The 27,765-nt window shown below is 45.6% G+C and overlaps 2 protein-coding genes and 1 long non-coding RNA gene across 5 annotated transcripts; all 3 read right to left on the reverse strand.

Annotated features, from left to right (window-relative positions):
• Positions 1 to 1,446: 1,446 nt before the first annotated feature.
• On the reverse strand, positions 1,447 to 6,566 carry TLR2 (toll like receptor 2). The gene is given in 3 exon segments (XM_050895955.1): positions 1,447 to 3,249; positions 3,251 to 3,807; positions 6,548 to 6,566. Coding segments are annotated over 3 exon segments (2,379 nt in total).
• A 3,362-nt stretch (positions 6,567 to 9,928) lies between these two features.
• LOC127015580 (toll-like receptor 2 type-1) lies at positions 9,929 to 18,247 on the reverse strand. Of its 3 annotated transcripts, none has more exons than XM_050895596.1 (3): positions 18,153 to 18,247; positions 14,527 to 14,603; positions 9,929 to 12,668 (listed from the first exon to the last, which is right to left on the reverse strand). In XM_050895596.1, exons 2-3 carry the CDS (start codon positions 14,538 to 14,540, stop codon positions 10,283 to 10,285), a joined length of 2,400 nt encoding a protein of 799 aa, XP_050751553.1. In that variant the 5' UTR covers positions 14,541 to 14,603; positions 18,153 to 18,247; the 3' UTR covers positions 9,929 to 10,282. The 3 variants fall into 3 exon arrangements, with proteins under 3 accessions (XP_050751553.1, XP_050751554.1, XP_050751552.1); XM_050895597.1 differs by lacking the exon at positions 18,153 to 18,247 and adding an exon at positions 14,755 to 14,780; XM_050895595.1 differs by lacking the exon at positions 18,153 to 18,247 and having other exon boundaries at positions 14,527 to 14,833.
• LOC127016194 (uncharacterized) lies at positions 18,244 to 27,765 on the reverse strand. The gene is made up of 3 exons (XR_007766450.1): positions 27,579 to 27,765; positions 26,198 to 26,287; positions 18,244 to 18,301 (listed from the first exon to the last, which is right to left on the reverse strand). It is a non-coding gene; the product is annotated as an uncharacterized LOC127016194 (long non-coding RNA).

Consider the following 27,765-nt stretch of genomic DNA (forward strand, 5'->3'; position numbering starts at 1 on the left):
GCTCTCTACCCTCTCTGGTTTTGTGGACTACATTTACAGAGGGAGCAGAAAGGTAGGAAACACTCTTTTAGTGCCTTTGCTAAGGGTGCTGATCAGAGAGAGGAATATAGTGTTGGATTCAAAGACTACATATATATTAGTGTTTCCCACATTCTAGCTGAGAATAGCTTAAACTCCATTTGAGCAAGTCAGAAGAGTATTTGGACCCTACTCTGAAGCATCTGTTCCCACATATGATACAATGAAACTAGACAGAAATCATCCTCCATAGGTGTCTTTCACTGAGAAAGTTGTCTGCCATAGAACATACACGCTACAACAGCCAGAACCGCAGTGTGAAAGTGCATTTTTACATTAAGCCTTGCAGCCACGATCCTCAGGAGATCTGGACATTTAACTTACAGTGATTGTGAAATACTGCTGAGAATCAGCCCTTAGATGCACTAACTAGGAGAGCTAGGACAAAAATCCTTGCTGCACAAACTGACTTTTATTGCATTTGAAGCGGTTTATACAAAGAATGCAGAAAAACCCTTGGCTAGGCAGGCTCTCTCCTAAAGCTTTTGCAAAGATAAAGATATATAAACTACATAGCTGTATATCTAAACAACTTTTCATCATTAAATATTTAATGAAACAGCTTTTGCTAACACTGTTGATTAATGTGTGTAGACAATTGTTGTGGTTTAACCCCAGAAGGCAGCTCAGCACCACACAGCCGCTCGCTCACTCCACCCGCAGTGGGATGGGGGAGAGAATCGGAAGGGTAAAAGTGAGAAGACTCGTGGGTTGACAGTTTGATAAGTAAAGCAAAAGCTGCACACAAGCAAAGCAAAATAAGGAATTCAAGCAAAGCAAAATAAGGAATTCATTCACTGCTTCCTGTCTGCAGGCAGGTGTTTAGCCATTTCCATGAAAGCAGGGGTCCATCATGCATAACAGTTACTTGGGAAGACAAACACCGTAATTCCAAACGTCCTCCCTTCCTCTTTCTTTCCCACAACTTTTATTGCCGAGCATGATGTTATATGGTATGGGACATCCCTTTGGTCAGCTGGGGTCAGCTGTCCCAGCTGTGTCCCCTCCCAAATTATCATGCATCCCTAGCCTACTCACTGGCAGGACAGCGTGAGAAACAGAAAAGTCCTTGATGCTGTGCAAGCACTGTTCAGCAATAACTAAAACATCCCTGTGTTATCAACACTGTTTTGGTCACAAATCCAAACCACAGCACCATAGAAGCAACATTAATTCTATTCCAGACGAAACCAGTACAACAATTCACGACCACGGCTACAAAAAGAAAATAATCATCTCACAGCAAGTAATAGAATTTACAGCAGATCAGCTCTCTATTCTCGAGATACAGATAAGTGATAGTATGAACAGGCAAGGGAAAAAAATCTAGAGTACATTTTCTACATATTCATTCTTTAATGTCCCTGTCTAGGATTTTAGAGCTACTTTCAAATTAAACCAAAATATCTCCTGCTGCTCTTCTTCAAGAGGCCACTCCAGGTAGGTCTTTGTGTTCATGATCTTCCGCAGCTTGCAGAACCTCTTGGGAATCGCTTTGCTCTGGATGGGCTCCAGGAGGACGAGAATCGCTGCATCGTTGTTCTCGTCAAAGAGGCGGAAGTGCGAGAAGTCCAGCTCGTATTTGCACCACTCGCTCTGCACAAAGTGCTCGGACAGCACAAAGAGCGTTTTGTGGCTCTTCTCTATGGAGTCGATGATGTTGTCCACGATCCACTTCCCGGGCACAAAGTCCCGCTTATGGAGGCAGAGCCGAAACGGGGGGCAGGCCTGCTCCAGCTCCCGCACCATTATGTTTTCCACCCAGTCGGAGTCGTTCTCGCTGTAGGAGACAAAAGCGTCGTAGCAGACGTCCTTCGGGGGGGCTCGCTTGGGCTTCCGCTTGGCTTGGAGCCATGCCCAGGTCATTCTCAGGTACCAGACTGCGTGGTACTTGTAGCCGACGGCCACGAGGATGAGGATGACCAGGAACACCAGGGCACAGATCAACGATACCACGAGGGACCTGTGGCACTCCATCAGGGAAAGGTGCACGGCTCCAACCTGCGCCCCTCTCACTGCCAGGGGAGAGTCACAGATGTACTTGTCTGGCCACCCCACCAGCACCTGGGCTATCCCGGCCTGGTGGTGGATGAAGGAGAGGAATTCACAGGAGCAGATGAAGTTGTTGTCACTGGCATCCAGCAGCTCCATTTTCTTGAAGGCCTCAAACTCTCCCCTGGAGAAACTGTTGAGCTTGTTTCTTCTGATTGACAGGGCCACTAAGTTGGGAATGGGTGCGGCACCAGGCAAGGCCTTCAGACGGTTTTTTGCGAGGTAGAGCTCTTTGAGAAATGGGAGTTGCAGTCCAAACTCCCTCAGGTTGTTAGCGCTAACGTCCAAAACTTCCAGCGTTGGGGGAATGCAAGTCGTTAGTTTAGGAATCTGAGTGCTGGAGAGGTTTAAATATTTCAGAGTTTTTGGCCATTCACACACATCTGGAATCTCACCAAAAGTATTTTGGCTAATGTCTAAGTGAATTAGGTTTCTTAGATGAGACAAACTTTTACCTGTCATTTCTAAGTCATTCAGTGAATTCTGACTTAAATTTAGAGTTTGCAGTGAGGGCCAACCACCCTGACAGGCCGAATGCTCCAAACTCTGGTCTCCAAGCAAGTTCGCACTAAGGTCAAGATACTCTAATGACAGAAGATGTTGTGAAAGGCTGCAGGGTACCAAAAAGACCTTGGTGTTTTCAACTGTGACTTTGGTAAGAAGAGATAGTAGACCTTCCACGACCTGAAGATCTGTAAACAAATAAAATTCTTCTATAGATAATTTCTCTATTGTCAGAACTCTAAGAGTCTGTGATTGGTTTGCTTGAATTTGTATTTCCCATCGTCCAGTTCCCATGAGTCTACAGTCTATCATCTCCACCTCCGCTAATTTTGGCATGTCTTCTAAAACGCTGACAATCTCAGGCACAGTAGCATCTGTTAATAAGGTCTGTTTAAAAGAAATTTTCTTTGCAAAAGAAGAAGACATGACTCTCAATAGTTGCATTTCAGCAGGTATACTGAATGCTATTTCTCTCACTTCTAACCAAGTGACAGAGTGCAGAAGATCCCTGACAACTGCTGAGAATACATTACTACTTCTTATGGTTATGATCATGTGATTTATCTTCTTAATTGATTTCAAACTTCCCGGCTCATACTGACTGAGATTGCCACCGATCAATCCACAACTTGTTGAGAAGCTCAATGCCCTCAAAGTTCCCTTGCCTTATCGTGGAGAACCATGGGTTACCCAGGTGGAGAGAGCTCAGGTTCCTCAGGCTAGAAAAGGGGGAACTTTCCCCCAGGTCTCTGTAGGAGTTCCCTTGAAGGCAGAGGTGCTGGAGCGCAAAAAGGTGCCCAAACCACACAGGGGACAGGTGAGCCAAGCTGTTATTTGATAAGTTCAAGAGCTCCAGTTTCCTAAGGGAGCGAAACGAGTCGTTGTCTATTGAGCTGATTTCGTTGGACTGCAGCAGCAGGGCTCTCAGGTTCACAGCCTGCTGCAGATCCTGGGATCGGATGTGCTTTATCCTGTTGTGGGCCAGGTTTAAGGTTGTGATTTTGCCCGTGAGCCCTGGGGGAATAAAGTCCAAGCCCATGGAAGAGCAGTTGCAAAGCTCAGTGGCATCACACGAAGGACAAGCCTGCTTCAGCACTTGCTCTTCAGAGAGGTTTGCAGCTAAGACCGTGTAGATGGCCCACACTTGCCAGGTGTGTGTAGTCATTATTTTGCCTAAAATATGAAATACATTCAGAGCAAATATAAGATGAATAGTTAGATTTGAAGGAGGTACATTTTGGATATATTTAAAACATAACCTTTACTGTTCTGTCCTGTTGAAGGCACTATGAATATATTTGTTTTTAACAGTGTCCAGAGATGAAACAGATTAGTCAAAAAAGGCATATTGTACACAAATATTCCAGAATCATTTGTTAAATGCTACGTACATTGAATTTACTCTTTTTTTCCCTGTGGTTTCTAATTTTGGAGCGAGGACTATCAAATCAATTAACAGCTGCACAAATCTTTTGCAGATTCAGCTAAACATCTGAATAATCACAACATTATTACTAATCTGATCCTTCGCCTGTTTAGGAAATAGGCCCCATACATCCCCCCTCAGCCCCACCTTAGGGCTTTTTCTTCTGGATCTGTGAATATTATTTTGCGTATTCATTTTTACTACAGGGAGTCTCCTGTATGTGTTTCAAATCCTAGTGACAAGAAGAGTCAGCATCTTGCAGGAGATAGTGACATCACGTTTAATACTCATTTCAAACATATGTCTAATCTTAATTCTGACACTAGGGAGAAGAGGGCTGCATATGTTTCAGTCCCTTTCCTCATTTTATCTGCCTTTGGCTGTTCTGATTGTAAATGTGCTAGGAGCAGGGAAATAAATATTGGCCTGGATGTCTGTGTAGGGCATCGTTATCACGTTGCCATCAGTCCGATACTTGCTGATGAAACTTGTGCTGCGAAAACTGACCACTGTAACCTACCAACTCTTAGCTCTTCCTTTTTACTGCCACATCCTTCTCCTCTGCCAGTGGCTTTTTCTGCTTTGGGTCTCTGTGGCAGAGGGAAGTTCAGGCCCAGCCACGAGGAAGAGCCAGGGGCTTTTGGAGCCTCCTGCAGATCAGATCAGCTGGCTGGACTAGATCAGCTTTTTCCAGCCTCACAGCCTGTTCCTCATCTTCTGAACTGAAATGATTCAAGAGAAGCCACACAGCTCTGGATCCTGTGTCACTTCTCTTTCCTCTCACAGCTGTGCCTTTCATAGTACTAATTTGACATGGCTTTTTGTGTTACAGAGCTTGCTGCAATATCCAGCCCGTCCTTACTCCCCAAAAGGTGACTTTAGTTCTTCTGTCCTTCTGAGGAGTTGGAGAAACAGTTCTTGAAGCCTGAGAGTGCTGTTTTCCCTGCAAAACCCTTATTACATATTGAATTATAACCCTTTTTTTCTTTATGCTTTCTTGACAAGGATCAAAGAGCACTTTTAAAGTATAACTTTCCCCAGTGTGTCACAACCCCCCTACCTCAGTAGGTATCTTTCTTACTGAGGGTGAAAAGAGTGAACTAACCCCAAAGAGGCCAATGAACAGGTTCCCAAAGATCATTGTGGGCTCTGTATCAGGTTAATTGGGTTAGATTGGCTCACTGAGAAGTACTTTCTCCTTCAGTCATCCCACTGAGACTCTGTGCAGAAGATCTACTGTACTTTGAATTCATACTCTGATTTGTTTTACAATAGCCGACCCACGCAGACACATTCATACAGACAAGTCCTACCCTTCTAGTTGCATTATTTTTAGCCAGAGCTGCTTAAAATTATTCAAAAGGGGCATAATTAGCTGAGATTGTTTGGGCATGTGGGGAGAGGAGGAAAAGCTGTGGATAATTTTTTCAATCATTCCATCTCTTCCCACCTGAAGGATTATAAACATTTTGACCTCTTGTGTTATTTTCCTTTAATCTCTGTCTCTCTCTGATGTAGAGCTTTGGGTCTGGAAGGACACAGTCCTCTCCTCTGTCTTTAGATGCCTACAGCTGAGCTGGTCACCCAGCATGTCCTCCAAAGTCAATGGAGAGAAATAACTTTCAGGGGCAATTCACATCATGTCTCTTGGACACCCGCATTAAGATGTGATGACTCCAAGAGAAATGACCCCCTCGACTTAAAGTGGAGCACCACAGTTTAGATACCTAGATATTTGTCCGTGTGAATCCCACCCAAAGAATTGTGATCTGTAGTCATGCTCACCTGCTGTCCAGCTGAGGCTCTTTTACAGGGCTTTTTTGGTCTTGCAAGTCTGGCTGGATAACAGAGCTCTGTAGGTCATAGGAGCAAAGCTATGAGTAAGATGAGTTTCACAAGCAACAAATTTAAGTGGTATTTTTAAAGTTGCCATCAAAATGCTTATTGTTAGAAAAAGAAACAACCAGGCAACCTGGCCAATCAAAATCTATCTATAGGTAGGTTATTTACAGATGGAGAATCGGCAGCACAGAAGGGAACTGGGCAGGTACTGCGTGGGAAATACCGGCTGAGCCTAATGGCTCTCCACCTTACCAGCCTGAAACCAACCAGGGACTGCAGGACTGAACCCCATTTGGTGGTACAGGATGCTTTTCTTTATTGTCACTTCCTTGAGCATCTTTTCCAGGTTTTTTTGCTCACCTTTAATGTGAGCAGACACTCGGGGAAATCCCATTCCCACCCTCATTCATTTTCAGCCATTCTCTTCCCCTTCCCATTCCTGTCTAATAATTCAGCTTAAGACCCTGACTTACAGGGTCGTTTCAGGCCTCTCTGCACCGACTCAGAAATATAGCCACAGTCCACGACATCATTGCCCTACCAAGGAATCACTTTTCCCTGTTGCGCTGGGAAGAAAAAAAGCTGCATAGAAATTGAAATGCAGGTAAAATACGGAAACTTGCAGATGACCTTAAACCATAAGGCGCTGTGATGAACTAGACATTCAAAGTGTTTCTGGGTTATGGACAAAGGGTCCGAGCCATCAGACATGCTCAGGATTATCTTCCCTGACCCAGGCAAGTAGAAGTATTTGAGGAAATATGCACATATTCTTAAACAAAACCATAAGTGCCAAAAGAATGAGGTTCTATAAATGCTAACAAACGCTAAAGGCTAATGTAACTGCTAAAATAAAGCATGCCAATAGTGTGCAAATTGATTCTAGCTTGGGGAGCGTTATCAAGCTAAATGAGGGCTGGTAAATTTGAGCAGTGCTACAGAGTCTGCAGCGGGAGGGTCACTGATTGGTGAAGGGATCGATCCACAAGCAGACTGGGGAAAGCTGCTGCTTTCCACTTGGTTGTGTGTCCTGGTTTCGGCTGGGACAGAGTTAACTCTCTTCTTAGTAGCTGGTACAGTGCTGTGTTTTGGATTTAGTGTGAGAATAATGTTGATAACACGCTGATGTTTTAGTTGTTGCTAAGTAGCACTTATCTTAAGCCAAGGACTTTTCAGTTTCCCATGCTCTGCCAGCAAGCAGGTGTGCAAGAAGCTGGGAGGGAGCATAGGCGGGGCAGCTGACCTGAACTAGCCAAAGGGATATTCTATACCATGGAACGTCATGCCCATGTATATAAACAGGGGGGAGTTGGCCGGGAGGGGCGGATTGCGGCTCTGGCATCGGTCAGCGGGTGGTGAGAGCAATTGCGTTGTGCATCACTTGTCTTTTCTTATTTCTTTTTTTTTGTTGTATTCTTTTTCATTACAATTATTATTATTCTTAGTAGTGTATTTTTATTTTTACTTTAGTTATTAAACTGTTCTTATCTCAACCCAGGAGTTTTACTTTTTTCCTTTCCTCCTCCGCACCCCACTGGGAGGAGGGAGGGGAAAGTGGCTGCGTGGTGCTTAGTTGCTGGCTGGGGTTAAACCATGACATTGTGTGTGGGTTACATATGTCCTAGCTATCACCCACCAGCATTGCCTTAATAGTATGTATGTATACACACACACGTACATATACAGACATGCCTCTTCTTGTTTCCAACACAGAGGATGTGCCACAGGGCAGAGTTAGGTGAGGAGACAGCTGATCCCACTGCCCTGAGACCATTGCTGAATTCCTAAAACAAATGTAGCCCACCTTTACACCCAGCCTTCCCTGGGCAGCTGGTATTGACGCACAAGTGGGACAACATACAAACAGGACAAAGCACATACAAGGCACCCTCCCATGAGGAAACTGAGCAGAAATCGCAGAGTGTGACCCAACTTGTCTCTTTTTCATTTGCTGCTTTCCTCTCTCCCCTTTCCTGAAGGACATTGCTCCCATCAGCATGTCCTGCTCTCCTGGGGAGCCTTCCTTTAGCTGCCTGCCTGCCATGCAGCCCTGCTAGCTGCCTGCAATTGCATCTGCCTGCTCCACTTCTGCAGGCAGCCAGAAATCCCTCCCTGCCCTGCACTCCTGCAGGAGCTGGCCCCTGCCCAGCAGCCCCAAGCACCCTGAATCCCCCATGCAGAGGAGGACTCGGTGGCAGAGATTAGATAGCCTCTTCCCAGTGCTCCCTCCTTGCTTCTTGCTCTGGCATTGCAGCTCCACTCTCTTTCCCTGTATCTCCAGCCTCCACCTGCCTGCAAACTCACCTCTGTGCAGAAGAGATTCCCAGGGATGCCAGCTGCAGCTCCAGTGCCTGCACGCCAGTTAATCTATGTTGTGTTTCATCTCTCTCTTGCTGATCGCTCTTTACCCAGTTTCCTCTCACGCTTCTGTTTCCTTCCCACTTTACCTCTCCGCCTTAGCTATGTAAGCAGGGGAATTCCCACCAAGGGGATCTGATTGGCGTAAGAGCAGTAACACTATCAGTCCTTTTAAATGTGCCAACCCATAGAAGTCTGGGTCTATGGTAAGAGCATACTGTGTGAAAGCCAAGGCTTCTTGTACCTCTCTCTCTGACCCTCTCTTTGAAATGATCGGCAAGACATATTTTCCTCCTTACCTCTTGGCACACAGTCTCCTAATCTGTTTTATCAATGCTCAGTGTTTGCTATCAGATGATTCACTCATCACTTACCTGGAGTTCAGCCTTGATTAGCCCATGAGCTATTCTTCTCCAAGACAGTGAACAGAAAAATCCTTTTGTAGCAGACTTTGGACTAACTCTAGAGATATCGTTATAACAGGAAAGTAGAACTGAAAATTGTGTTTGCAGGCTACACCCACAGAAACTATAATCTCATGTATATATATACACATACACACAGGAGTGTGAATATATACATATGCATAGGCATGTACACAGATATATGTAAATATGAATAAGTACATATATACCAACACACAAATACATGTGTATAAGCAATTTTCCCCATTTTTCAAATACTCACTCAGTCCATATGCCAATGCTTTGGTATTTCACCACAAAATAATTCCACGTATAAAGTTTAATCAAGATTCATTTAGATTCTCCTGTACTTAAGCTCCAGCAACACAAGCAAAGTGCAGCATGGAAGTGCTGAGTTAGAGAAACCCACTTTATCCCCTCAGAGGCAGTTCCAGGTTTCCACAAGAATACCTAAAGCACAAGAAACCCACAACAACTGTGACTCCAGGCACTCAGGGTGGGACCAGCTATCTTATATAAACATCTGTATCTACCTGCTTGTCTAACTTCCCTTTATAATCAGTGAAGAGCAATACAGTAGTTCTAGGAGATACCTCATACTGAAGAAGAACGATGAATTGCCTCTTATCAATTTTCTGCACCGGTTATAAAGGAAGGTATGTAGAGCTATAAGGGGTGCATGGCCCAGTGATTACTTAAATGTGCTGTGCAAAGTAGAAGAGCAGAAACAAGAAGTGAGCCAGTCTGCAACACCATCTAGCCCACTCATTAGAAACACATGCTCACGCCCCACGAACAGAAGGCTTCAGCTGTTTCTGTGGGTAGGTAGAAGGGAACGTGGTGGTGACTGTGGAGGGAGAAACAAGCATTCACAGGGAGAAAGAAGCCTAAGGGAAAAAAAAAACCAACAGTGATTTAATGCCTCTGGATTTCACCACAGTCATTGTACAAGGTGCCAGGATGCTTCCTTCACAGGTATTAAGTAAACCCCAGTCTGTGCATGGTGGTATGGACTCTGGTGTAACTAGCCAGAATAACAGACTTGTGAATGGAGGCACATATTCAATACTGTCTTTTTTTGTGTTGCACAGCAATGGCAGGGCTTCGGGAGGGCTTATTTTAATGTAAGTCCTTGGGGTTTTTTCAGAATTTAATTTTAATTACCCTGCTATGCATGATGGCACTGAAAATAAACTAAAGGAGAACAACAGACACGGGGCAGTATTAAAGCACTTGGCTTTTATTTTCATTTGTAATTACAATGGCATTGTTAGGAACTAGTCAGGGATGTGGTAACAGGAGGAAAAAGTACAGAAATAACCTACATTCAGCTAAATATATGTAGAAAAGTGTATGAAGTCCAACATGGCTTCCACATATCATAGTTATTGGCAGGGATTTTGAAAGATCAAACTATGAAATCACTGGAAAGCCTGAAGTGGGTCTTTCACATTTACTAAGATGATAATTATTTCTATACACAACAAAGCAGGTTCTCCTTAGGTAGAAAAATAAGAAAGAAAAATTTCTTAGCAGGAAGAAAAACTGACATATATCCTTTGTGGAAATATACTGAAACGGGGGCTGCCAACTTGTTCTATGACTTCAAGGCTCCTTTCAGGTTTTCCCAGAACATCTCCTGCTGCTCTTCACCACGAGGCCACTCCAGGTAGGTCTTTGTGTTCATGATCTTCCGCAGCTTGCAGAACCTCTTGGGAATCGCTTTGCTCTGGATGGGCTCCAGGAGGACGAGAATCGCTGCATCGTTGTTCTCGTCAAAGAGGCGGAAGTGCGAGAAGTCCAGCTCGTATTTGCACCACTCGCTCTGCACAAAGTGCTCGGACAGCACAAAGAGCGTTTTGTGGCTCTTCTCTATGGAGTCGATGATGTTGTCCACGATCCACTTCCCGGGCACAAAGTCCCGCTTATGGAGGCAGAGCCGAAACGGGGGGCAGGCCTGCTCCAGCTCCCGCACCATTATGTTTTCCACCCAGTCGGAGTCGTTCTCGCTGTAGGAGACAAAAGCGTCGTAGCAGACGTCCTTCGGGGGGGCTCGCTTGGGCTTCCGCTTGGCTTGGAGCCATGCCCAGGTCATTCTCAGGTACCAGACTGCGTGGTACTTGTAGCCGATGGCCACGAGGATGAGGATGACCAGGAACACCAGGGCACAGATCAACGATACCACGAGGGACCTGTGGCACTCCATCAGGGAAAGGTGCACGGCTCCAACCTGCGCCCCTCTCACTGCCAGGGGAGAGTCACAGATGTACTTGTCTGGCCACCCCACCAGCACCTGGGCTATCCCGGCCTGGTGGTGGATGAAGGAGAGGAATTCACAGGAGCAGATGAAGTTGTTGTCACTGGCATCCAGCAGCTCCATTTTCTTGAAGGCCTCAAACTCTCCCCTGGAGAAACTGTTGAGCTTGTTTCTTCTGATTGACAGGGCCACTAAGTTGGGAATGGGTGCGGCACCAGGCAAGGCCTTCAGACGGTTTTTTGCGAGGTAGAGCTCTTTGAGAAATGGGAGTTGCAGTCCAAACTCCCTCAGGTTGTTAGCGCTAACGTCCAAAACTTCCAGCGTTGGGGGAATGCAAGTCGTTAGTTTAGGAATCTGAGTGCTGGAGAGGTTTAAATATTTCAGAGTTTTTGGCCATTCACACACATCTGGAATCTCACCAAACTTATTTTGGCTAATGTCAAGATTAATCAGTTTGGGTAGACGAGTTACAGAATTTGCAGTCTGTTTCAGAGATTTTAGAGAGTTTTGACTTAGATTTAAAGTTTGCAGTGAAGGCCAAGCATCTCCACAGATTGTCTCATTTAAGCGATTATTTACAAGCAAATTATCATGAAAGTCCAGATACAGAAGTGATGAAAAATGTTTTGCAAGTTTGCATGGTACCATGAAAACTCTAGAGCTTGCAATGGTGAGACTTTTAATTTTGTTTATTTGTGACTCCATGCCGTCCAGGTCAAAAAACATATGAAAATTCTGAATCATTATATTTATTACTGATACTGTTTCAACAAAACTTTGCCCACTTCTTTCAATTTCTTTAGTATCCCATTCTCCTTTCCCCTCAAGCACACAATCGATTGCCTCTAACTCTTGCAAAGATGTGATTTCCTTCAGTAATATTATTACTCGGCTAATATATTGATCTGTGAACAAAGCATCTTTAAACGTAAGTTTTCGTATCCTAAAAGGAAGCGTAGAGTTCTGCACAAAGCTTTTTTTTTCAACCTCTAATTTGATTTCTCTCACTTCTAACCAAGTGACAGAGTGCAGAAGATCCCTGACAATTGCTGAGAATACATTACTACTTCTTATGGTTATGATCATGTGATTTATCTTCTTAATTGATTTCAAACTTCCCGGCTCATACTGACTGAGATTGCCACCGTCAATCCACAACTTGTTGAGAAGCTCAATGCCCTCAAAGTTCCCTTGCCTTATCGTGGAGAACCATGGGTTACCCAGGTGGAGAGAGCTCAGGTTCCTCAGGCTAGAAAAGGGGGAACTTTCCCCCAGGTCTCTGTAGGAGTTCCCTTGAAGGCAGAGGTGCTGGAGCGCAAAAAGGTGCCTAAACCACACAGGGGACAGGTGAGCCAAGCTGTTATTTGATAAGTTCAAGAGCTCCAGTTTCCTAAGGGAGCGAAACGAGTCGTTGTCTATTGAGCTGATTTCGTTGGACTGCAGCAGCAGGGCTCTCAGGTTCACAGCCTGCTGCAGATCCTGGGATCGGATGTGCTTTATCCTGTTGTGGGCCAGGTTTAAAGTTGTGATTTTGCCCGTGAGCCCTGGGGGAATAAAGTCCAAGCCCATGGAAGAGCAGTTGCAAAGCTCAGTGGCATCACATGAAGGACAAGCCTGCTTCAGCACTCGCTCTTCAGAGAGGTTTGCAGCTAAGACCGTGTAGATGGCCCACACTTGCCACGTGTATGTAGTTCTTGATTTGTGTTTTGTTTGGTTGAACATTTTGCTGTAGGAAACAGAAAAGAGAGAAGGTAGTGTTGACTTCTAGTTTTGAACAGCAACTGACAAAATTTGAAAACTTGTGCAATTTTATTAGGAAGTTGAGATTCAAATTTTTTCTTGTAAGAGTTATCCTGTGACATCAGTCTTCCTCTCCTACTTCAGCTGCTCAGCCCTGCAAACGTGGCCTGCTGCTCATCTCTGGAGTACAGCCGTATCATGTCTCAACAGTCATAAAGGACCGTTCTCAACAGCCTGCCTTTTCATACACATGTTGGCTATGGCTTTTGCCTCTTACATCTCTCACGTTACGTCTCCTCTCAGCAATGAAGCTACGGCTGGATTTTTCAGTCCTAAACAGGGGAAGATGGTTAGACCATCAACGATCTGGATGAGAGGATCGAATAGTGCACCCTCAGTAAGCTTGCAGATGACACCAAGTTGGGCGGGAGTGTTGATCTGCTTGAGGGGAGGAAGGCTCTATGGAGGGATCTGGACAGGCTGGATCGATGGGCCGAGGCCAATTGTATGAGGTTCAGCAAGGCTAAGTGTCAGGTCCTGCCCTTGGGTCACAACAACCTCATGCAACACTACAGGCTTGGGGAAGAGTGGCTGGAAAGCTGCCCAGCAGAAAAGGACCTGGGGATGTTGGTCGACAGCCGGCTCAATACGAGCCGGCAGTGTGCCCAGGTGGCCAAGAAGGCCAATGGCATCCTGGCTTGTATCAGAAATAGCATGGCCAGCAGGACTAGGGAAGTGATTGTCCCCCTGTACTCGGCACTGGTGAGGCCACACCTCGAATACTGTGTTCAGTTTTGCGCCCCTCACGACAAGAAAGACATTGAGGTGCTGGAGCGTGTCCAAAGAAGGGCAACAGAGCTGGTGGAGGGTCTAGAGCACAAGTCTTATGAGGAGCAGCTGAGGGAACTGGGGTTGTTTAGCCTGAAGAAAAGGAGGCTCAGGGGAGACCTTATGGCTCTCTACAACTACCTGAAAGGAGGTTGTCACGAGGTGGGTGTCGGTCTCTTTTCCCCAGTAACAAGCGATAGGACGAGAGGAAACAGCCTCAAGTTGTGCCAGGGGAGGTTTAGACTGGTTATTAGGAAAAATTTCTTCACTGAAAGTCTTATCAAGCATTGGAACAGGCTGCCCAGGGAAGTGGTGGAGTCACCATCCCTGGAGGTATTTAAAAGACGTGTAGATGTGGTGCTTAGGGACATAGTTTAGTGGTGGACTTGGCAGTGCTAGGTTAACGGTTGAACTTGATGATCTTCAGGGTCTTTTCCAACCTAAATGGTTCTATGATTCTAAATGCTCACAGCCTTCGCAGCGTTAGCCTGTCCACCTAGTATGGCTACCCATGAGGCAGAAGCCCGAACAGAGCACGTCTGCCCTCCCGGCCCTTCGAGTGGGCTGTGGCTTCTGACACCGCAAACTTTCCTGGAAGAGATTTTGGGGTCCCCCGCATGGAGTCTCACCAGCCTCAGGGCTTCTAAAAAGCAGAGCTGTGTAGGCTCCTGGCACACCCTTTTACACACTGTGTGAGCAATTTACATTCTTTACTGGAAAGGCAGGGCAAACTGATATGCAACCAAACAAGTCTATTGCCCTTTTCTGTAAATCAACCCTGGTAATAGATGGGAACTGGATGTTACTGTCACCCTATAAACAGTGGCTGTAGTTAGAGTAATACTGATTTTAATTTACAGAAGAGCGGTGTTTCCTGCCATGGGTGCCAAAGAACATTTCACCACTGACTACACCAGAAAGTCATTTATTAAACCTCACAAGCTGCTGTAAACAGCTCCAGTACTGCAGACAAACAGTATCCCCAAATCCTGAATATGCAGAGAGTAAATACTTACCTTGTGTACTGCATGCTGTGTTTCAGTCTCCTTGTGTGCTGATCATGTACTCTGGGATCCAAGTAGTCACCTCATACCTGCAAGTACAACAAAAGCTGGAAACTCTTTGGCAGGTCTGATGCGATGACAGTCCTGGAGTGAGAAAATATTTCAGCCCGTGCTCCTCAAACAAAACTTTATGTTGACAGTTTCCCAACGTCCTCTAACTGCTCAGCCAGTGAAGCATACCAGTTTGCACGGCTATTCTTTAGTGGCTGCTCCCCTAAGGAAACCATGGCTTCTGAAGAGTCTGGCATTGTCCGGCATGCGTGACGCTGCCCTTCGAACTCACATTTCAACCACTTCTATTGCTGCTGCTGACTGGGGACACAAAAATGAGGATAGATAGTGTTTGCACTCCCTTCTTTGCAAGCTGAAATTCAGTGGCAGATGTCTCTCCTTTTGTCAGTCATTGCCCATCACTGGAAAGGCTGATGCAACCAATTTGCGCAAGTCATTCTTTCACAATCACTTCCTCCAGCATTAAGTGCAGAAATAGTTCCTAGGCAAAACTGCATTCACCTCCCTGTATCTCTGCTTTTGATACTTACTTTTTGGTATGCATTGGGGGGATGTTAACTATACTGAGCAACAGAACATCTCAGCACAACCAAGTTATTTTGTTGTGTAGGTTCTGTAAAATGTTATCAATATATAGATTGATATATATATTATATTGATATAAATGTTGGAGTCAAATTATTTAGTCAAAGAGAGTACTAGAGAAACACTCAGTATCATTTCGTTTCCTAGGACACCGCAGTCATACGTGACCAACAAATAGAAAATGCATAAGAATGGGAATGATATTCTGTCTGAAAAAGACTACAGTTTGAAAGAAAGTATCCCTCTGTAAACATCCAAGGCAATTTTGCGAGGGGAGGTTTGATGATATTTATTTTAGCCTGACTGAACGGAAACACACGGCTAGTCAAATGGCCAAGCATGCTGCATGCGTAAAGGGGTAGGGAGTCTTCCTACGAGCTCTGAAAGGGAAACCCATCAAATTCAAACACCAAACCTTCCTACTGCAGTTTCCGGGTTTTTTTTGTGCACAGATATTGTCACAGTCTGCTGCCCACTTGCACAGAGAGGTACCTGCCTGGGAGCAGACACCAGACCGATTCCTGCCAGCTGCTCAGCCACGTGTCAGAGGGTCTGCGGCAGCATCTGTGTGCTCAAGGGTGGCAAAGCCCAGGCAGAAGCCCGACTGTGTCTCGTAACCACCTTCAGTCCCGCTACGTTAAAATTAACATTGTACATTAGGTGAAGGACACGACACTTTCCAAAAAAAGGAACTGAAAGACTGAGATACCCTTGTATTTTCTGTCTGTTACAGAGGATAGACGATAAGCCTAACAATGTTTTCAAAGCAGTTTTACTGGGGGTGGTGGTGTGGGGAATAGAGACAGAGCAGGCTGTGGGACACAACAGAGAAGGGAAATGGCGTTTTAGTGAAGGAATGTCATCAACTTCCCAAAAGCTGCCTCTCCCCTCTGGCACCTCTCAGCTAGAACAGTTCTAGTTCTTAAAAAGAGGAAGACTTCCAGTTTTCAAAATGTTTTAAAATGTTAGTTCTGAGTTTGTCGTGACTCATTCCTATATGTTTTTGTCATCAAAATTGCAACTCCTTGATAAAATTAAATATAGTTAAATTTGTGAAGAGCTTTGAAGAAGACGACCACATATGAGGTCACGTACTTCATTGAATGCGTAGCGGGCACACTTTTTTGTGTGTAACAGCTTCACCACCACGCATTCATGGAGACTTGAGGCAGGCACCAGCTATTTTTTCAGAAGTACTGACTTCATCCTAACCTCCAGGCTCAGCCCACTCTCATCACGCTTCCGAACTGGGCCAGGTTTCTGGTTTCTCTCAGAAAGAGAAGACCAGAGTGACCCTGCCCACCTTCCCATGCTGCAGTTGACAAACCAAGCAGTTCAGTTCAGCAAGCTGCTTAAAAAGCCAAGAAATCAGGGTAGGCCTTCTGCTTGTTTCCATCACTAGGGGAAAAAAGTCTACAAGCAGCACAACTTCTCTCTCTCTCATTCCAGGTCAATTTGTCAGGATATATCTGGTTATCCAGAGTCAGGAAGGTCCGAGGATGCTCAAGGCGGCCAGAAATGTCCTCCACAGGCTGCCCCACACACAGAGGCAAGGTACCAGCCAGCTGCCTCCCAGAGCATCAGCTTCCAAGCTGAGCTGCAGCCCGGACTCAAAACAACTTCTTTTGAAATCAAAGAGTCTAAAGTAGGAGAAAACTGCTACCTTTTAAGGTGAGAACACTGTTCATTTGCTTTTTCTCCAGAATAACCGGATGCTTAGCATGGAATAAAGTTGCACCTTGTGGGTGCTTTCTCTCCTCCTCCTCCAAGTCTAAGCTATGATTATCCTTCCTCTTTTATAGTGTTTAAAAAAGGCATGTACCTCCATCCGTACCAGCACATTACAGATCTTTGCCCTTCTGCTGGGAAAAAGTAACAAGCTTGTGCTTTTGTAACTGCAGATGTTCCAAGCAGAGGCACCACACAAGCAGAGAGATAGGGCTGAAACAGAGCTGTGGTCATCATTTTTGAAGCTCTCTTGCTTTAAATGTTACTGTTTATCTGACAGCAGAACAAGAAGCACACATTTCCCTTGGCCGGCTCTTCCCTGACCCCCAGCTACAGCATGCTCAGCATCCCTGCCTCCCATGGCTCAGCGCCGGGTCCCTGCATTGCCTCTGCTGGCAGAGGGACAGGCTCCTGCCACAACCCTCCTCCAGTAGTAAACTGCTGCTGCTAGACAGGGCAGCAACCAGCAATGGGGGGCTGTATTAGATGGGTGTTGACCAAAATAGATGTAGAAACAGAAATATATTTATGTGGGACAGAACACCACAGGAATGCACTTGCTGATCAAAAAACACGAACCAAGTAGCAATACTAGTTCTCAGTCAGTCTGCCATCAGAGTTACAAGGGTTATTTCACCATTATATCTGCACTACCTCCTCTTTCTGCATCTGTTTTGTGTTACTCAGGGGAACGCAGCTTTAGGATCAGGCTCCAGTTGCTAGAGCCCGGCAGCCCTGTCCCCTCTGCCAGCCAGAGGTACTGGACTCCTCCATCTCCTGCAGTATCTGGGCATGTCACACTCTTTAAAGCACTTCCCCTTCCCAGTCCCACATGAGAGGATGCTGCAGCCTGTCCCCTCCCTTCCTCTCTTTCCTCCTGTATGTCAGCATCCACACTCAGAGCTGCTTTTTGCTTTTTTGCTGAGAAAGGACAAGTGAGCAGTGCAGAAAGGGCCCAACCCAGATGACGTCCTGCCCCAGACTCCTGTCTCGAAGAAAAGGCAGAAGCAGTAGAAGAGGGATGGAGCTCACGAATCCATTGGCCAGCCTGTAATATGAGCAGAAACGCTTTCCAAAGCTTTGCAAGCAGCGCAAAACCGCTTGCTGATACTTACCCCTGGTAACCAGGACGTGTCAGCATGTCAGCTCAGCCGCAGCGGTGCCAGCCGGGCATCTAATACCAGCAAGGGCACTCTTCTCCTAACCCCCCCCGGAAACAGCTGGCAAAGAAAAGCGGTCAAATCTATGCTTACAGTCTTTGGAGCAGGAGGTATAATACTCGTGTAATTGAAAGCAGAATGGCTTGGCATCCTTTCATGATCCTGGAAGCAGAGCCTTGGCATGCACTGCTGGTGCCTGTGTTTTCGTCTGACTTGCAGGGCTTCGGGTATTCGTCTTCAAACTACAACAGAAAGGAACATTATAATGAAAAATAAACAATTTTAACTTTGTCGTGTTCCATATCAGGCCTACCCTGCCAGCAACTCAATCCCCTGGTTAGATCTTCAGACTGAAAGTTTAAATGCAAAGGAGCAGATTCCCTTTATTTTTCTTCTGGGCTATCCTCGCCCTGCTGTTGTGGCAGAGCATCATAAAGCTGTGTAAATGGTTACTCATTCAACAGTCAGCCTTCAGGACTGCCTCTGCCAAGGAAGCAGGGTTGTGGGGTTTTTTTTATCATATCCTTTCTGAAAGCATTCCGTTGGAATAACATGATGTTGATTTGCTGTCTTAACAGAGGAGCAGCTAGCAGGGAAGTTCACAGGCTAAGACACCAAAGCTTATTCTAATAACATGGAAAGTTTTGTTTTTCTAGAACAGTTGCATCAGCATGACTTAGCAAGAGAAAAGACCTCATTTCTGCCAAAATAGTCCTGATGAGTTTTTGACTCCCAAGGAAATTGCATCAACAGAAAGCAGCCTGCATGCGACGCAAAGCTGGACAACGCAGTTCCTTTCTTACTTTGCACTTTAGGTGGGGTGAAAACAATTTGTTTCTGACAGGAACGTTAGGATTTTCCATTAGTACGTAGCTATAAAACAGTAAATAGTATAGCAAGTTCTGGCACCCTGTTCTGAAGACCACTATGACAAACACACAAAACCCCGTTATCAGCACTGCACAAATTTGTTACTCCAAAACAAGAACTCTGAGACAACTCACGCAGAACGGGTCCCCCCCAACCATTGCTGCTTGCTCCCCAGACCTGCATGGGGCTGGATGCCCGTCAAGCACGCTGACAGGTAGCTCAGCCACGCACGAACGCTGGACACACAGTGGGATCAAAGGTCCCCGCGTGCGAGCGTGCCTGCCGCAGGACTTCCTGGCACACTGCAGGGAGTAAGGCAAAATATAAAACTGATACCAACAACTAACGAACCTCCCTCGGCGCGCGTCGGGGAGAGGTCTGGCTGGAAATACATCTGGTTGAGTATAACTTCCTCCGAGCGCCGCCCAGGGCTTCCTGCATCCCTGCGGAAGGGGTCCAGCTCCCAGAGAAGATGCAGGGAGGGGAACCACATGTGGAGGCAGGTGCCCAAGACCCATAAAGAGGCTGCTCAGAGCAGCCTTGACCTCTGCTTTTCTTACAGGCTAGCTTGGCTGTACCAGCCCTTATACTTCCCATATTCATAACCCTGGATCTCCACATGCACTCCACAGGGAGCCTAATCAGGCTGTAGGACTCGGGAACCTGAAACACAAACATCATTGTACTGGGCCCTTGGAGGTCAGCCCAAACTCTCATCACCTGGGCAAACAGGCTCCCAGCTTGCTGCTGCTGGGGATCCATCCCCTAAAACAGACATAATCTGGAAATCACATTTTCTTTTAATATATTTTCTGCGATTTTCCTATTGTTAATTGGTTCAACATTATCAATGTACAAAGCTACTTCTTCAGTTTTTTAGATACCTTCAGGAAGTACCTCTGTGTAGCTTTCCAAAGTACTACTCACTTAGTATTTTGAAGGACTTTTTTCTTTGCTCTACGTATATTGCACTCTTGTTGTGTTGATCAGCTTCCTTTGCTGTATCCCAAACTACATGACAGAGGTCATCTGTTATGGGCTGCCCAGAGAGGTATTTGGAGACAGAAAACATACTTCCAGTTTTTAAGAAAACGAGGTGCCATGTCTATTTCAAAACAAAGATTTTGCAGGTTTCTGGACAGAGCCGCAACCACCCTCGGCTCTGGCCTCCCAGGAGGTGCCAAACCTCCCTGTGCTGAGTCAGCACCGTCCCCCCTGTGCGTCCCCGGCCATCGGGGCCGCTGTAGGTACCCCAGGGCTGGGGTCCTCACGGACCCTACAAGGCACAAGCTGCACTACAGGGGGTCAGGGAGAGAGAGGAATGGGATCTCTTACGCTCGCTGTTGGATGGCTTCTGCTTCATTTCAGCTCACCGGGAGAGAAAATATCCTGTCACAGCCCGCCGGGTGCAAGCCATCACCAGCAGGCTGTTGGGAGGAAGTTAGGGTTTAACATCCCGGCACTGGAATTTCCCGCAGGGAGGAAAAACGGCTTCACTCAGCTCCAAGGAAAAGCTGCTTCGAGAGAGGCTGGGCAAAGGGACTTGTGTGTCAGTGCGCTTCAGTGCAGGAAACGTCCAACAAACCTTGTCTTTCCTCGTCGAGAGGAGTGCATGGACACATGTCTTGTGCCTAGGTCTATTTAGTGCTAATACACTGAAACAGCGCTTCCTTTTCTCTTTTTTTTCTCTTTTTTTTTTTTTTAAATGGAAGGGAAACATTCCTGGGAATGGGACCAAGTCATTGCAGAACCAGCTAGAGTTTGTTTCCTGTATAGAGATGGAAAACACTGTGCTGGGATGCAGAGATACATATTTAACTGCTTGTTATACAAAAAACGAAAAAAAAAAAATTGTGTTTAACCGTTGGGCAAGAATCGTAGCAGGAAATGAATCAGATCATTATCATATGCCTTAAAAATATTAAGATTTTTGTATTCATTCAAAAAAAGACAAAGCCAGGATATATTTTGCACAGGTAGTTCAGGCTTTGCATTCAACTGCTGCCTCCCTCTGTACCTGATGCCATGAAATATTTCAGACATGACAGTGCATTTCAGAAAGACAAAACCAGTCCATTCCAAATCTTTATTTTCAGTTATTCAAGACCTCAGAAGCTCTCTCTTCAGTGCAGGTACTTATCTTGATTTATGTCCTATCAAAGCTCCATATTTTAAAAAATCAGGAAAAATCTAATGAGCTATTTCCAAGTTTTTCTGCACTGGAAAAATGACAGGTTTTGTGAGTTTCTTGCAGGGATTATTTCTATTATGTTCTTTTGCATTTGTATAATTTTTTAAACCAACTTTTTAGAAGCTTGCGTACAGCAGAATTGTAAACACCCATGAAAAAATAATTTTTACTAAAAATGAAAATCCTGATCATGTAAGTATGTGAAAAGTGCATGTTGAATCTGACAGAGTTACCAAAACATCTTCAGATAATTAGATATTTCCAATATCTGACCATTCTCTGACTTCCCAGACTTGAACATGATTGAAAACAGACATCCCAAGCTGATTTTCAAGTACACACTCAGCTATTTTAATCATTCCTCCTAAATTATCCTCAGATTGCATTTCTTGCTCTTCTGTAAGTTTTCTTGAGCGTAGCAGTACCAGCTTAGTAATGATAGATTGAGAACGGACCGTGTAACTCTTGTGCCTGTACTGCAATATGACTTTTCGTCTTTATCACAGTATCTACAGAAAGAAACACCCCACACTAGGGGATCAACCCCAAAACAAGGTGCTTTCTACTACTGTGAAATATCCACATTTACAAACTTTGAGTTGAATTCCTCTCTAACATCCAAACAAAGTTACCTGGACATGGTATGTGAGGCACAGCTGTGCCTTGGCAATGCAGGTATGTCCAGGATGGTCTGGAGACGCCTGCAGCAAGCCCTGCCGCAGCCAACCACACTCTCCCAGCGCGGCGCATTTAGTCAACTGCTTTGATGGCAAATGCTTTGCTTTTCTTTTATTTCTTCGGGTTTTGTTTCAACCCAGCGGTTTCTGCCAGATCATGGTGTCCGTTTGAAGAAAGGGAGCACAGGCCAGGTAGCAATGGTACGGACTTGAGAGGGAATAGTCCTTTCTTAGCAGTGTCCCGTTACTCCAATAGTGATAGTCCAGAAATGTTGCCAACCCTGTAGACCTTTTAGCAGGACTTAGGAACTCCAGCGGAGACCCAAACCCCAGTGCGATAGATGATTGCAAGCACAGGGTAACAGAAAACAAAAAAAACCCCTGCTCTTCACTTGAAAGCAAGTAGGGAACTTATATAAAGATTGCAACAGGGGGTTGTAGTAATGCTAAAAAGACTTCTGTAGATCTCTAATAAGTGTAGGATGCATGGTAACTCATGTTTTCAAGTAATTTGCTCTGTAGTTTGCAGCTTTGGGACAGAAGAGTTATCCAAGGAAGAGGAATCAAAGGAAATATCACAAGCAAAAAAGCAGTAAAAACCAATTTTCATCTCAACAGCTGGAACTACAGGACAAGAACAAGTTGGTTCAGAGATAACCATAGGACAATAAAATTTGTCTACCTTACATCTGCTCTACTGTGGGAAAGAGCATCAAATTAGTGCCCTCTCTTACCTTGTATCAATTCAGGTTATATTCCTCCAACGCTGAACTCACCATGGGGTTTGCACCTGCTGGCACAAGAAGATCTTTGTTTCTTTGGGTCTTAGCATCCAACATTTAACAACTCTTACCCAATAGACTGGCCACCTGGTTTGTTTTCAGCTTATAACTTACACAAGTGTTGGTATAAAGATTCTTTTCTATTTATAGAAATTATGTTACATTTGCACTTCTTTCATGTGCTATTTTTATGACATCATTTTAAATTAATTTCCTGTATGTTCCATGATTAATAGGTTCAACAAAATTTCCTTTAAAATCAGTCCTTTGGAGTACTGTATTTCTCTGGGGTTGGTTCCTTGAACTCTTTGTTCCCAGCTCACATCTGGGACCAAAAGGCCAAGCAAAGCGTACTGAGATGCATGACCCTCTGTTGAGAGGACTCCCTCTCGGTCATCTCTCTGATGTCTCCATGTTTCCATCTGATAGTGTCCTCTCTGATATTTGCAAAGCCTTCCAGTTGAATAGTATCTTTCAAAAGTCACTAACAAAAATGCAAAGAGTAATGGGAGGTGGGATGGATAAGGTGAAGGCTGGCTGGACTCTTCTCTCCTACTATTGAGAGGTCTAATTTTTTCTGTAAAACAAGTTTTCCTCACAACTTGTCATGATGAAACACAGCCTATGAATGAGTTTGACCTGTTCCCTGTTTCTGCAGGTGGATAAATCCTGTCTCCAGGCTGGGCAGCCCCTTCTCTTTCATGGGGAACTCAGCAAGGAGCTGGCAAGCTGGTTTGCTGCACAAAAAACCTGTGAGCTCATAACTTCTCACCAAGTAACAGGACAACATCGATACCACTGACTCACTCTGGGTAAGTCAGGTCTGCAATCGGAGTAAGGGAAGAGGGAGTGTTTCCATCTGTTTTGGCTCCATACCGCTCCTCCTGCTGAAACAGCCTCCCAGCCGTGAAGGAACTGCTTTGTGCTTTGCTCTGCCTTTTACTCCTGCTAGGAAGTCCCCACAAGAAACCCCGCCATTCCCCAGGAACACCACCGATCATAAAATAATCCCTCCCCATTTGCTTTCCCTAACTCTGCTGGCACAACGACGACTACACACACTGCCAAAGTTAACAAGCAGGCACATTAATCCCTCCTCTTGCTAGAGAGTCTTTCCAGACCTGCCTAAGCTTTCTGCCAGTGGCTGCGTATGGGGGCAGGTTTCTCTCAGGGCGATTCCTTATAAGCCTATCTGCAGGAGAACGGCAAGCAAGCACCTAATCTGAAATGACTAAAGTGCTCGAGGGCAAGGGACCAGCTTTGCCGTGCAGCTGGCTTTTTCATTTGCAATTTTTCATTTGGATGGTTTACTTTGGCTGGTCGTCTTCAGTAAACATAGCACAACACTGAAACCAGGAAATACCCGAAAATAAAGAAAGAAATGGTGATTACTAATAGATCTTCCTTTGTCCTCCCAAGGATCAGCCTTACTCAGGCCAGATCCTGCCATCCCAAGAGGAGCAAACCCTCCCGGGGGCACGTCGGGGGTGAAGGACACCCCCAGCATGGGAGGCAGCCAGGATGGGGGGGCTTGCTTGGGGGCTGGCGGGGCGCTGCCGGCCTTGGTGCTGCCCGCCTTGCGCAACCACCACCACGCCTGCCTGCACAGGCATTTGGAAATCACAGTCTGAGCAAGGGCCTCACCCCAGCTGCCCTCGAGGCACGGGGAGATGAGAGGCTCACCACCGTGCCTCAGAGGCTCCTCTGTCCTGTTTTGTCCTTAAAGTTTCGCGCGTCCCGCTCCAGAGTTCAGCCAGGGGTTTTCCTGCCCCTCCGACCCTTGCTTTTCCCTGTAAATTTTGGCATGAAAGAGAACAACTTTGTAGATAAAGCTGTGCCTTTAACAGTGTATTTACCCTCTAATTATATGGACCCCTACTGCATTTTAAAGAGGAGATCAGATAGTGAAGGCGCTGAGGTGCTGCAGGGCCCGTCTGTCTGGAGGGGTCTTGCATCCACCCCTCCTTGCTCCATTCCCCCTCCTCCAGGGTGGAAAGCCAGAAGACAGGACAGACCGGAGACAACGAGATCCCCCAGCTCCCTGTCCCCGCTGGTGGGGAAGTGGCCAAGAGCTGGGTCACCGCAAGCACGTACGTTTAATCCAGCCTGCATTTGGCGGGCAGCAGGACAAGACTGCTCCTGCACGCAGAGGCACTGGCTTTGCCTGGCTCTGGAAAGCTGTAATCTTCTGTCCAAGAGCCTGTGGCAGGGGGAAATCACCGAGACAAGCTGTCACAATTGCTCCTTTTGCTACAATAAGCAGGATACATACAGAAATTCAGGGCAGATACCCCATGCCCGCTCCAGTCCTGTGGCAGAGGGGATTTTTTTGGAACCTGAGGACTCCCCAAACCTCTGTAAATGCTCCTACAACTGAGATACAGAAGAAAAGGAGGTGCTACTTTCTCCTCTTCTGGACATGTTTTCTGAAGGAGCCAGGTGATCAGGAACTCGATTAAGCCTTGCAGAAAAGGTAGGCAGAGGAGATAAGAGTGAGCTTAACCACGGGACACCAGCAGGGACGGTCGGCACCAGCTGTGCTGAGACACCCTGAGCATCCTCAGAAGCAGAGCCAGAGACCCAACAGGAACTGTGGTATCAAAACCCAGGGCCTCCAGATATGAGGTGCCAGCTGAATATGGGACACCTGAGAACTAAATGCTAAACTTTTACATGTCTATAGGGCAGCGGGATCCCAAATTCTGCCCAAGTCTCTCCCTCTGTTGTCACTGAGGTTAGACTGTGTTGTCTAATTCTTAAAGCACATTAGAAACGTCACTAGATGTGACCTGCTGATGATCTACCTACCAAAAGAAAGCTGACTCTCTTTCCTTCTCTCCTTATTGTAGGAGACACATTAAGGTCTAATGGATAAGACCAAATTTGAGAAAAAGTCCCTGCCACAGACTTTTTGCACAGATTTTGGAGGTGACATTGACCTCCAGCTTCTTGCATAGGCCTTCTGGAAACTCGACTCCAGGCCATTTTGATGGGGAATGCAGAGGAAGGGTACCATTGCCAGACCCAGGGGTTTCTTAACTGTACTCTGTATTTCCATCTCCACTGCCAAAAATATGCTTTTCAGTCAAGCTAAGTAAAAGGTTAGACTCCTTAAAAACAAACAAACATGCACGTAACAAACAAACCAGGCAAACGAAACAGAAGCCCATGTCCTGGGAAGCCAAGTTTCAGTAAGGTAAAAGGAGCTAAGAGTCACGGCGCACGCAGCGGCATTCCCCTCTGATAGCATGGGGTTTGGCTTACAGAGCAGAGCAGGGAGGCACAGGAGAGAGACCGACTTTAAACCAGTGTTCAGTGTTTGTGGAAGCAGAAGCAGCTGATTTGCAGACAAACTAATAAAAGTCGGCATCTCGCATAAGAGCAAGCTTTAGCTCAACTGTAACTCTAAAAAAGTCTGGGCTCCAAAAGGTTTATTCCAGCTTGGGAGAAACAGCCTCTTCTGCCCTCAGAATAAATTGTACAACTGGACAACGGTTTTCAGAATAAATTGTACAACTGGAGGCCAGTTTTCTGAGTTTGCAGCAGCTGGCACACAACATTTCCACCTGCAGCTAGGCAGCGCTGCAGCTCCCGTGGGTTCGGTCATGTTATACATACCACCTGTCCGAGAGATGACGTTGCAGCGCAGAGCCAGCTTGTACCAATCTAAGTCAGGCATGCTATGGTCTGTCTTCTCTCCATCTTTTGCTGGAAGTTAAAACAGATACCCATGAGTAAAAGGATTGATCTGAACAGGGGTAGATGCTGACATACTCAGCCCCTTGAGGAGACCTGGGCAGCTCCAGAGGCTTCCTGCTTCTTCCTCTCATGAAACGCTTCCTTACTGGATGCTCTCTCAGACCACAGACTTGCAGACTTCTCTTAAAATCTGCAGTATGTTTGAGGCAACACTGGGTCCACAGTAGTAGTAATTAAAAAAAAAACCAAAAAAAACAACCAACAAAAAAACCCCAAAACCCAGAGCAGTCATTAGGCTTTATTCACTGCAGGAATACATGGGGGAATTTGAAATCGGCAAGTCAGTCCCATTACTGTAAGGATACATTTGGTCTGTCATCTATTAAAACGCATGGCTGCATATGCCTGGCAAGTGCTTCAAAGTTGTTATTTTGATCTTTGAAAAGATAAAACTAATATTTTTGTATGTATATGAGAACATTAGTTACTGGACTAGTTAAAAACCACTTAACTTTTGAAACTGGTGCCATCTGTTTCCTATTTTTCTCTACAGAACTTAATACTAAGTCTCTTGAGGACTTCTCTAGCAAACTCTCTCTATATGAAATATCAGTGATGCTTTCACCAAGATAGCTGAACTCCTGCTTGACAGGTCTGCAGATGGGGCTAGTCAACTGACAAAGGACTACTCAGACAAGAGGAAGCAAGGAGAAGGACAGAAGGAAAGCCATTTAGAAGCCTTTCGCTCATCCCTCAAGTCAGCTCTTGAGAAAGAAGAATACTGCCTTGGTTAGGCTTCAGGTTTCTCTATTACGGCAAATGGCATATGAGGTTCTTGCACCCAAAACCAAACCTGCAGCTTACTGAACTTCAGTCATGTAAGTCATTCTGAAGGACGTTCACAGGCTTACGTTTCACTAAGGAAACTAATAAATAAGAGTTAACAGATACTTTATATCTCACTTAAGGATTTTGAAGCATTTCCATAAGCCATTATTCAGTCCTCTAGAAATTGTGTGCCAAATTTTAGTCCTTAAACTGACAAATTATTAAAAACCTTTCAAGTGAACAGAAAGATTCCTTTCTTAGAAAAACACAAACAAACCCTTCACCGACCAGTGAATGTGCAGGCCATCTATAAAAGGCACAAAGATACCTTTCCTTAATGACACTGTGAGTTGACGGCTTCCAAAAGTTGCACATTGCTGTAGCGTATTGACCTGGCTAATGACGTTCAGCTCTTGCAAGGGAAACTCATAGTCTTGCCTGTGAACCTTGCTCAGAAGGCAGAAATACTTACAGACAGGAAAAGCTTGTGTCACTGTGAGCTCAGCCTCCGCAGGCTGTCCACCCCCGGCATCTCCATCAGGTCTTTAATTTGTGTCCCAGGTTTCTGCTTGCAATCAGGAGCATCCCACTCTGTAAGCCATGGACGGCTCAGGCCAGGCCACGTAGAGCCATGACGTTCAAGGCTGCAACCGAAAGTG

The sequence above is a fragment of the Gymnogyps californianus genome, chromosome 4 (genome assembly GCF_018139145.2).
Source record: "Gymnogyps californianus isolate 813 chromosome 4, ASM1813914v2, whole genome shotgun sequence".
In the NCBI taxonomy this organism is placed as follows: domain Eukaryota; kingdom Metazoa; phylum Chordata; class Aves; order Accipitriformes; family Cathartidae; genus Gymnogyps; species Gymnogyps californianus.